The sequence below is a fragment of the Oncorhynchus clarkii genome, chromosome 25 (assembly GCF_045791955.1).
Source record: "Oncorhynchus clarkii lewisi isolate Uvic-CL-2024 chromosome 25, UVic_Ocla_1.0, whole genome shotgun sequence".
NCBI lineage: Eukaryota > Metazoa > Chordata > Actinopteri > Salmoniformes > Salmonidae > Oncorhynchus > Oncorhynchus clarkii.
In genome coordinates, this window is record NC_092171.1 from 15,710,818 (window position 1) to 15,722,918 (window position 12,101).

General features: G+C 40.8%; 1 protein-coding gene across 1 annotated transcript; it reads right to left on the reverse strand.

Moving 5' to 3' along the window:
* Positions 1 to 271: 271 nt before the first annotated feature.
* Positions 272 to 12,067, reverse strand: LOC139384048 (histone deacetylase 1). Its single transcript, XM_071128682.1, has 13 exons — positions 11,921 to 12,067; positions 11,113 to 11,225; positions 10,866 to 10,983; positions 10,629 to 10,703; positions 7,563 to 7,701; positions 7,271 to 7,412; positions 4,562 to 4,654; positions 4,192 to 4,441; positions 3,911 to 4,019; positions 2,634 to 2,764; positions 1,416 to 1,604; positions 1,273 to 1,327; positions 272 to 1,168 (listed from the first exon to the last, which is right to left on the reverse strand). Exons 1-13 carry the CDS (start codon positions 11,970 to 11,972, stop codon positions 1,141 to 1,143), a joined length of 1,494 nt encoding a protein of 497 aa, XP_070984783.1. The 5' UTR covers positions 11,973 to 12,067; the 3' UTR covers positions 272 to 1,140.
* Between the last annotated feature and the right edge of the window lie 34 nt (positions 12,068 to 12,101).

Sequence of the window (12,101 nt, forward strand, 5' to 3'; positions counted from 1 at the left end):
AATTCTGAAAATCAGTTCTGTCGTTATGCGGTATTGTGTTTGAGGGAAACTAATTAATTTTAGAATAAGGCTTTAATGTATCAAAGTGAACGGGCCTGAATACTTTCCAAACACGCTGTACTTTTGTATATATAGTGAATGTTAACTTAAACTTCTCTGCCATGTAAAATGAGCAACAGCCATGCTGGTAACTAGCAAACTGCACCTGAAGATGTTTTTGAATTAACAACATGACATTAAAGTATATTTCTGTAGAAGAATAAGACCAGTAGATTCTTAGCATTGTTTTTATTGGTTTCTAAAAGTAGTCAAAGATTGTGTGGTCCTTCATATTTGTATGAAGTTTACAAGAACTACAGGAAAAAAAATATCCATTTCAATTTTGCAGAATAAAATCACATCCACAACACTGAATGTGTCCATTTTTGCTTGGCCAACTTTACTAAAAGTGTTGTGGCATTACCAAAATACCTTTGAACATCCCGTTCCAAGTGAAAAATCTAGGAACGCTGTTTTCATTGAAATGTGGGGATGACATGGGTCCTAAACAGTCACTGGTACTAAACAATAACCTCTGAAAATACCAAACTACAATACATGGATGGAAGTCCTTCACGATTGTTTTGTTTTATCACATACTGTAGGAGCAGCATTCTATATTGTTAATCTGGGTAATACAGAATGAATACATCTTTGAGAAGTGGACCTAATTGTCATGCTTCAACTACATTTTCGAACGCACATAACAGTGGGACTAAATACACGAGTGGATTAAATAAATTAAATCCAAAAGATATAAAAAGCGTAATACTTCGTGCTAGGCATTTAATATAGACTACAGAAATGTTTGAGTAAGGAGAAGAGGGATAGGATTTCATAGGATAAAAAGATTCTAAACAAAATGAGCCTAAGCATACAGAAAACAGTACTTACAAATAAATCACTCCATTTGAATTTCAGTCCTTGAACAGAAACATTTATATGTTCTAGAAAAGACATTTAGCCCATTCCAATTTGAAGGAGCAGGATCTGTCATTAAAATGTATAGTCCTTCAGGGATATTCTTTGTAGCAGCCAGGAAAGGTAACTGCTCTGAAAAATAAAACCGGTAGGATCGCTTTAAAGAGAGCTAGGAGCTCCTCACGGTGTCTTGGACTCCTCTTTTGGCCTGTTGGATAAACAGGGAAAATTACTTAGATTTTTTACAAACTTATTTAATGATGACTATTTGATACGACAAGTTTAAAATGGAGGTTTGAAATGTTTGCTCACCCCTTTGTGGAGGTGTCCATTTTCTCCTCATCTGGCACCTTTTCTTCTTTAACTTCTATAATAACAAAGCAACAATAATCATCCTCACATGTTCAATTGGACCATGTTATGTCTGATATAGAACGAAGTAATGATTTTGATACCTTTCTTCTCATCAGCTTTCTTTTCGTCACCTGCTTTCTTCTCCTCACCCTCTTTGTCTTCCTCAGTCTTGGTCCTCTTGGCCTTCTTGAAGCTGGCTGCATTTCTGCGTCCGCCCCCTTGACCCTCAGCCTCGTCCTCAGAGTCGGAGAACTCCTCGTCACATGCTATCCTCTTATCGTGGGCACGGACTGCACAAAAGCAGAAGACAGGAGTATAAGCATCTCCGTGTGTGTGTGACATTAACTCACACACCAACTGCATACGCCGGGCAGATTACGTATGATACTCACCAAAAATATAAACATGTAAAGTGTTGGTCCCATGTTTCATGAGAATAAATATAAATCACATTGTCTATACGCACGGATTTTGTGCACAAATGTGTTTCTCCCTTCCCTGTTAGTGAGCATTTCTCCTTTGCCAAGATAATGCCTCCACCTGACAGGTGTGGCATATCAACAAGCTGATTAAACAGCATGATCATTACACTGGTGCACCTTGTGCTGGGGACAAGGCCCCACCAAAACAAGCAATTGAGTCAACACAATGACACAGATGTCAAGTTGAGGGTGCATGCAATTGGCATGCTGACTGCAGGAATGTCCACATTTCTCTACTAAGCCGCCTCTAATGTAGTTTTAGAGAAATTGGTAGTACGTCCAATCCCCCTTCATCAACTCATGTTTCAGCATGATAATACACAGCCCCATGTCACAAGGATCAGTACACAATTCCTGGAAGCTGAAAATGTAATGTCACCCATTGAGCATGTTTGGGATGCTTTGGGTCAACAGGTACAACAGCCTGTTCCATTCCTAACAATGTTCAGCAAATTCACACAGCCTTTAGAGGTGTGGGACAACATTCGATAGGCCACAATCAGCAGCCTGATCAACTATGTGAAGGAGATTTTTCACACCACATGAGACAAATGGTGGTCACACCAGATACTGACTGGTTCTGTGATCCACGCCTCTACCTTTAAAAAAAAAACAGGATCTGTGCCCAACAGATGCAAATCCGTATTCCCAGTCACGTGAAATCCATCAATTTGAGCCAAATGCATTTATTTCAATTGAAGGACTTCCTTCTATGAACTGTAAAATCTTTGAAATTGCTGCATGCGTTGACATTTTTTATTTGGTGTATTTGCAAACTGGGCAAAGAACTTACGCAAGATGTTTTTGCTATGAATCATATCTCAATACAAAACTTACTGGAGATGCGTTTGTTAGGGTCTTCCTCCTCCTCGTCTCCACTGTCCTCCTGCACAGCATCTTCTGGGATGGCCTGCATCTGAACACCCGGGGCATGGGGCAGCATGCGCAGGTTCTCAAACAGACGCTGCCTGAAGGGACACACATACAGGTGACATTAACCTAAATGGCATCTCAACAACTATAATAATGCCAAAAATACTCATGACACATCAAGGATCAAATGTATAACATAAGTGCAGTAATATGACCTTTTTGGTAAGTGAAATTACCTGATTAACATAAATAACTACACGACCAAAAGTATGTGGACATCTCTTCAAATTAGTGGATTCGGCCATTTCAGCCACACCCGTTGCTGACGGGTGTATAAAATCAACACAGCCATGTAATCTCCATAGACAAACATTGGCAGAAGAATGGCCTTCCTGAAGAGCTTAGTGACATTCAACGTGGCACCATCATAGGATTTCACGTCCCCAACAAGTCAGTTTGTCAAATTTCTGCCCTGCTAGTGCTGCCCCGGGCAACTGTAAGTGCCGTTATTGTGAAGTGGAAATATCTTGAAACAGCTCAGTCGCGAAGTGGTAGGCCACAAGCTCACAGAACCGGACCAGAGTTCTGAAGCGTGTAAAAATCTGCCCTTAGTTGCAACACTCACTACCAAGGACCAAACCACTTCTGGAAGCATCAGCACAAGAACAGTTAGTCGGGAGCTTCGTGAAATGGGTTTCTATGGCCGAGCAGCTGCCCACAAGCACAATGCCGAGCGTCGTCTGGAGTGGTGGAAAGCTCACTGCCATTGAACTCTGGATCAGTGGAAACGTGTTCTCTAGAGTGATGAATCACGCTTCATCTGGGTTTGGTAGATGCCAGGAGAACGCTACCTGCCCCAATTCATAGTGCCAACTGTAAAGTTTGGTGGCGGAGGAATAATGGTCTGGGCTAGGCCCCTTAGTTCCAGTCAAGGGAAATCTTAACGCTACAGTATACAATGACATTCTAGATTCTGTGCTTCCAACTTTGTGGCAACAGTTTGAGGAAGGCCCTTTCCTGTTTCAGCATGACAATGCCCCCGTGCACAAAGCGAGGTACACAAAGAAACGGTTTGTCGAGATTGGCCATGTAGTGTAGCTTATATAACGGTTATATCTATGTATATAATCTATACTAAGAACCAAACTAGAGATGTTACTTCATCATGACAGGACATTTTTTTTTCTAACGATGTACAGTAGGACTAAAGAGCACAGTAAAAGGTGTGGTCAAGGACTCACTTGATCTTCTCCAGGTAGTCGTTGGTGTTCTGGTTGGTCATGTTAGAGGGGCTGATGTGCAGTTTGAAGTCCGGCCCAAAGTACTCAAAGTAATCATTGTATGGAAGCTCTGTGGAGAAACACCAATGTGTTATCAACACGGTGGGCAGTGGCATGTCTGCTTCAGCAGAACCTATCCTTAAACACTCATGCTCCTCTGACCTGTCAAAAGCAACTGTCAAAGATGGTCACACTAGAAAGTAAACAGTACACAAATCAAATGGTGCAGCAGGAGAGCTCACCATTGGGTATGGCGCTGTCCAGGGCCACGGCTGTCTCATAGGTCCAGCAGCGGGCCACGTTCCGGATGGTGTAGCCTCCACCACCCAGCATCAGCAGGGGCAGGTTGAAGCTCTTCATGTACTCCACACACTTAGCATGGCCTTTGATGGTGAGGTTAAAGCAGCCAAGCCTGTCTCCTGAGAGGGAGTCGGCTCCACACTGAAGAACCACTGCACTAGGCTGGTACATCTCCATCACCTTAGCCATGATCTACACAGATATAAAATTACACAATATGGTTGGCTAAATGGAAACAGGGTCTATCTACATGGTCTATTTGAGTTACAGGGAGGAAAGATTAAACACTAAAGATTTTTTTTAAAGACTTACAGGTTTGAATATGGCTTCGTAAGACTCGTCGTCTATACCATCTCTCAGAGGGTAATTCACAGCATAGTACTTGCCCTTCCCGGCGCCAATATCCTTGAGGAGAAACAAGTCAGTCAACTACAAATGTGGACAGTTAATTGACCATTAAGATGAATGAGAACATATATTTTACAGCAACAACCTGCGGAAGAGTTACAGGGGGAGGAGACCAACATCAACCAATAAAGCATACAGGAAACTACAAGCAACAGGCCATGAAATTGGAATTCAAAGTATCCATTGGATGCCATTTAATAAACAATGCCTGCCAATATTGGTAATATAATATTGCAATGCTTAAAAGCCAGATCAGTGCCAGTGGGCTGGACAGGCCAGAATATTGTGACCATAACCATGAACACAAAGGTTCCAAAGAAACCCCCTAGGATTGAGGTCGAGAAATTCTCAAACATGTAATCGTGAGCTTTTTCTAAATGATTTGGCTGCTGTACCCTGGGAGCTGAATTATCTAGAGGATGAACTAAATCACGCTACAGAATGTTTTATTGATTTGTTCACTGAGGTAATGGACCATCATGCCCCTATAAGAAAGAGTACAGTTGGTGCTCGCCCATCTCCATGGATTGATGAACTGGTGAGGCTTTTTCTCAAAGAAATATAGCAAAAGTCTTAGCAGCCAAGTCAAAATTAGAAATTGATGAACAGAATTATAGAACAGTAAGTAATTATGCAGTTAAATTTAATCGAAAGTTATTTTACAACAAAGCTTTTATTGATTGTAACAATGCAACAAAAAAAAGGTACGGAACACAGTTAAGGGCTTATCTAGTGTGGAGGTTGACAGGAGAATATCAAAACCAGGTGATATTGCCAATCATTTTGCTGATGTTTTTACTTTTATTTATTTTTTACAAAGAATTGATTTACTGAGCAACAATGTAAACATAGCTTGTTTGGAAGAATGTATTGTCCAATGGATTGATGATCATATTATGAGCAACAAGATCTGCTCTTTTAGTCTGCAAACAGTATCAGTGGAGGAGGTGTTAAACCTATTGAAGTCATTACCTGATAGTAAATCTACAGGTTATGGTCTTATGGACAATGTTTTTCGCTGCGCTGCTCCCCAGATTGCAGTTCCACTGAGATACATATTTAATTGGTCACTGGAAAAGGGGATGATTGCAGATGTATGGAAGCATGCAAAACGGTGTCCTATTAATAAAGACAGCAAAGAACCCATTACTCCTGCCAATAGTCGACCAATTAGTCTACTCCCTACACTCAGTAAGATATTGGAGGGTATTGTGATTAGACAAATATGGGAGTACATGTAAAAGAATGATCTGATTACAGCCAACCAGCATGGTTCTCAAAAACCATTCCACTACATTGGTTGACATGACTGACCAGTGGCTCAATGCGATGGATAATGGCAAGTTTGTGGGTGTACTATTTTTAGATTTCAGTGCAGCATTTGATTTAGTGGATCATGAAATAATTGACAAAATTAATGCATTATGGTTTTAAGGAGGCAGCATTGAATTGGGTACAGTCATATCTAACTGACAGGAAACAGTCCACCGATATCAATGGTTATTTTTCTACCCCTCATGTTAAACTGTGGAATACCGCAGGGCAGCTGCCTTGGGCCACTTCTTTATTTAATATATACCAACGACCTTCCCTATGCCTTAGCTGAAACTCAAGCATCTATATTTGCAGATGACACTACAATGTATGCAGCAAGACAATCGGTTCAACAGGTACAGCAAGCTTTGGAGAATATCAGGGAGTGGGTTTGCCAGAACAAACTTGTTTTAAACACCAAGAAAACCAAAGTTATGCTGGTCTGTTCCACTAGGAAAAGGCCAAAACAGCATGGGATACAATTAAGTTTGGGAGGAGTACAAATTGAAGAAGTGTCAGAAACCAAACTATTGGGCATGCAGCTAGACAGCTGCTTATCATGGTCGTCTCAAATAACGAATCTATAGAACAAAATGTATTAAGACAGCATGTAAAATCAGAAGGATAGCTAAGCAAATAACACAGGCATTAATTGAGAGTCAGGTGAACTACTGTTCGGTGGTCTGGGGAAATGCATCATCAAGTGAAGTTAGGTGGCTGCAGAATGCACAGAATAAAGCAGCAAGGATTGTTTTAAGGTACAGATATGGTTCTTCTGTTGCGGCCATGCACAATGTTCTTGGTTGGTCATCAATCGACAAGATAAATTGGAAAAAACATGCTTATTTTATTTCATAACATACACAATTTAACAGCCAAGTTCTATTCACAACGGTATTCAGTTGGTAAGAGACAGACATTCCATAAATATTAGGAATAGATTGTCCACCATCTATGCGTTACCCAGACAGAAAAGAGAAATAGGCAAAATAACACTTCAATATAGAGCAATAAAGAAATTGAATAAATTACGTGCGCAAACCAGAAGCCTTTCAATATATAAATTAACATTTTAAAACCATTTAAATATAAATAGAAATGTTGAGGGACTATAGTAGATGAAGAATCAATATTTTTTAGATTGAGTATTTATTGGGTCATTATGCTAGTATATTATGTATGTTTGTAATAGTGTGTTATATGTGAAAATGTGTTCGTATTATAAGTTATAATTTGAATGTTTAAGGACTCTTGGAAGAGTATGGGGACTAAAAGAGATCCAAATCAAATCTAACTCACCCTCAGGTCTCCGGTGCCGGGGAAGTACTCTCCATACTTGTGGAAGGACACGGTCATGACCCTGTCTGTGGTGTAAAACGCCTCCTCCACTCCATCTCCATGGTGGATATCAATGTCTATGTACAGGACTCTCTGGTGGTATCTGGGGGAGAAAAGATTCAGCAACAGAATGAATGATACTTCTAAATGTGGTGTACCTATGGGGTCCCAATGTGAAGTTACTATTTAATTCAGTAGTCTACAATATTTCCTATGTAAACTTGATCAAGTGCTGTGGGCCTGTTTGACTCACTTCAGTAACTCCAGAATGGCGAGCACAATGTCATTCACATAGCAGAAACCTGACGCCTCAGACTTCTTGGCGTGATGGAGGCCTCCGGCCCAGTTAATGGCAATGTCTGTCTGCTGTTTGTTCAGCTTCACAGCTCCAGCTAAAAACACAGGACAAGAGAAGCCAATCGGAGAATCAGAGCACATGAACCTATAGCTAGCTATATTCTGTGTTTTGTCAATTACAGGAAGAGGACAAGTAAGCCAGAAAAATATTCCAACTATCCAGGCAAAATGTGTCATCCAACGCCCAATGTGCAAAACCGATGTCAAAGCTGACGTGCATACCTATATAATGAAGGTACATGGTGTAATGACGCCACGTAAAATTGAGCTACATGCGCAACATAGCATTCCTAATCTAGCCCAAAATGTCTGCTGTTTGGATCAAGCAGTCAACAAGTCAAGCAGTCATTTGAAAGAGTAACAAAATATCAGCTTGACAATTCAAAGGCGAAATCCATTAAAGCCAAGATAATAGAATTCATTGCCCTTGACAATCAACCGGTCTCTGTCGTGTGTGATGTTGGCTTTCGCCGACTGGTCAAGCAACGGTTAACACTACCAAGTGCGCTATTTTTCCGATGTTTCCCTACTGGAGTTACATTAATAGCGTCACTGCTATGAGCTTCACGACATATACTATGGAAAGCCATTTGGGTCTTTGCATGTCAAAAAGATAGTAGCACTGTCAAAGCTGTACAAAAGTCTGCAAACAAGCAAACACCAGCCACAAACGATGTGTTTACAAAACCGGGTAGGTAATAAAGCATAACTTGTTCGACCTCAACTTCTGAGGTGGCTAGCTTTAGCTTGGTACCTAGCTAGCACCAATACAACCAGTTTGAAAACAATGACCAGTAGAAACTGCAGTCATTTTCATTATTCTTAACAATGACTTAGGAATCCTTGAGTAAGTATTGTTGTTGTCGGCTTATTGAAATTGAACTTCAGTTCATGAAAATAAATAGCTAGCCAGCTACTTAACCCTGTTGCCCAAAGCTAATGTTATAAGCAGCCAGCTAGCTTCATCTGGACTATGTGTTGTGAAAATAGCCACAATAAGGATTTGCCACAATAGCGGAATTTGCCGTTTGCCTTTAAAAAAGAAAAGAATGAGGCCTCCTGGGTGGCGCAGTGGTCTAAGGCACTTTGCAGTGCTAGCTGTGCCACCAGAGACTCTGGGTTCGACCCCAGGCTCTGTCGCAGCCAGCCGCGACCGGGAGGCCCATGGGGTGGCGCAAAATTGGCCTAGCGTCGTTCGGGTTAGGCCGGCAAGGATATCCTTGTCTCATCGCGCACTAGTGACTCCAGTGGCGGGCAGGGCACAGTGCATGCTGACCAGGTCGCTAGGTGTACGGTGTTTCCTTCGACACATTAGTAGTGAAACGGATTGTTGTTTTGCTATGTTTTTGGGGAAGAACATTGTTTGCATCCATGAGCTAGCTAGCTTTTGTTTTATGACCAGCACGGTAGGTACGCGTCGATGAATCGTTTTGACATGTATATGTGATAGTGTAATAGCCATGTAAAATTATTATGAATGCGTAAAATTATTATGTGACGTGCAGTCCAAATCAGGTCCTGATTGGCCAAATGCCATCTTTTGACACGCAAAGACCCAAGCGGTTTTCCATAGGAATTCTGGTTGAGAATGAAACAACACAGCAAGTAAGTGAAATAAATGAGTTTTGATTATTTTTTACTGGTAATGAGGACATAAGTAAAAGCCAACTAAATATATTTTTGGTCAGTGTGGTGCGTGTGTAACCTTTAACTTGGCAAGTCAGTTAAGAACAAATTCTTATTTACAATAACGGCCTACCCCGGACGACGCTGGGCCAATTGTGCGCTACCCTATGGAAATCCCAATCACGGCCGGATGTGATACTGCCTGGATTCCAACCAGGGACTGTAGTGACGGCTCTTGCACTGAGTTGCAGTGCCATAGATCGCTGCGCCCATGTGTTTAACTATATGAGAATGCTTAAAAGGCCTTAAATTGTAAATACTGGTTATCGGTATCAGGTTTTTTTGGCAAAGAAAATATTGGATATCGGTCAAAAATGTCATATCTGTGCATCATTAGTTCAACACGCTCCTTTCTTTAGCCACCAATGGATCATAGTGTATCAATGTGTCCATATGGCAGAGGCTGGTGATCGCGCATTAGTTTAATTGATACTTAAAAAAAAAAAAGCATTTTAATTCAGACTTTTCTGATTAACCACGGGACAATGCTTTTGAGAAACAAACTTGGTTATTGAAATGAAACAGTTCCACGAAAATGTGCATATGAAAATCATAACTGGCACACAGATCAGTAGGAGTGGTAGGATAAACTGGAAGCTTCCCGACTTGAAACGCACACATGTCTTTATAAAATAATTGCCTCCATCTTGTCATGGTCAGATTCTGGCTACTTTGAAGTAAGGTGAGACATGCCTCATATGAAATAAAACATTTAGGTTTCAAACAATTAAGTTTTTAAAATGCATACTGCCTCCAGCTCACATTGTAAAGTGGTGGGTGACTTGGTGATATCCTGTTGGCTGCACTTGAATGGGAGGCCTGCTTCAATTACCAGGTGAGATTATTATTATTATTTTTTAAATAGCCCTTTTAAATCACGCGGCAAAACTTTTAACATGCGATTGCATTTATAATTGTGCAATTACTGAGTTTATAAAAAGCATGTGCAAGTCCAGCAGTAAGTGGCTGAGGAGCTGCATCAGAAAGACTCTGTATGCCGTGCGCCTGTGATAGAGAAATAAAGACACATGACGACAAACAAAAATAAACACGGCAATTTAATTCCACTTAAGTATGCATATTAACCTATAGACCAATAAGAAAATGGTCATATGCATTTCCATCAATGATTGAAAGCATTATTTTGCAATTGGATATTTTTTGGCCAGCAACAGTATTATTTAAAAACAAAAAAGTTTAAAAAAAATTGGGCCAAAAGCCAGTATTTGCAGTTAACAGAAACCTTGCTACACATGAACATGACAGATTAACTTACCAACAGAGCCTCCTGTTGAGAGCTGGCAGAACTCAAACAGGCCATCAAACACAGGGCAATCCTCTCCAACGTTAACTGTGTGGCAATTACAGAAAATGTGTTAATTACAATCCATGACAGCAGCAAAAACAATGACAAAGCTTTACTAGATGTTTTCCCAAAGAAATGTGTGACTTTATGGGCTACATCTAAAATGTATAGGTATATTGAGACATGACATCTCTGCCCCAAACTCACATCTCTGCATCTGTTTGCTGTACTCTGACATGTTGTCTGGCCGAATGGAACGCAGAAACTTGATGTAGTCGTCACTGTGGTACTTGGTCATCTCCTCGCCATTGGCTTTGTGAGGTCGCTGTACAGAGACATGGAGAAGACCAATTAATGACACCTTAAAAACCAGGCACTACATTTTCAATTGGGAACTATTGCGCATGCAGGCTTTCTGCTGCGCTTACAAATCGTTTCAAGGTTTTCAACATACGTATATCTCCATCTTTCTGTAGAGACCATAGTTCAGCAAGAGGTTGTGTGTCATGCGGATACGGTGTGGCTTCATGGGGTGGCCCTGGCCATAGTAGTAATTCCCAACATCACCTTTGAATGAAGAGAGGAAAATAGTGAACATAAGCAGACATCCAATGAATGCATCATCCTAGCTTGTTGTTCAGTACAGCATAGTATTGCTAACGTTGCAAACCTTTAAAGGCAACATTGCAATAAAACTTTTGCGTTGATTAATAGTAACAATTCGGACCACGACATATGCACAGCCGCAGACAATGGACGGGACGGCCACTAACGTGCAAACAATCTGGCCAATGCAACGGAACTGGGTGCATTTTTTTTTATAGAGACTCGCTATGATGGTAGCAAGCTTAATACGCCCAGGAAGTGAAATAGGTTAACGTTAACTAATAGTAGCTAACGTTGCTAGCCATCTTCGTGGTTTGTGGATTCCAATGCTTGCATAGCTAGCTAATGGGTCCTGCCAATGTGTTCTCCCTTTGTCCAAGCTAGCAAGCTAATCGACGACGTGGACAAGTAACTTGACGTTACTACACATTGGATGATAATGTGGCATTAGTGAACATTTTCTGAACGATCAATTTAACCTAAAGATTTTGAAAATGCCTCGCTCTTGCACAAAGGGAATCTGCACGTTTGCACATCGGAGCTAGATAACGTTAGCTAATGTTAGCTGGCTAATCTAACCACAAATTGAACCATTTGCACCAGTCTAACAAAGCACATTGTACAACTAGTCAATGTGTAGGCAAATCAGTACTTACCATCATAATAGTAGCAAACTTTTTTCTTTGTTCCTTGAGAACTCAGCGCCATTTTACCTTATTTTACAGCACAGACTACAATTAGCGAAAAGCGGCAGCTGTACTTCGGAAAACCGATGGATACAATCGGATAATTTGTAGAACGTCACTTGAACCAATCAAGTAGTAGTTTACAATGTCG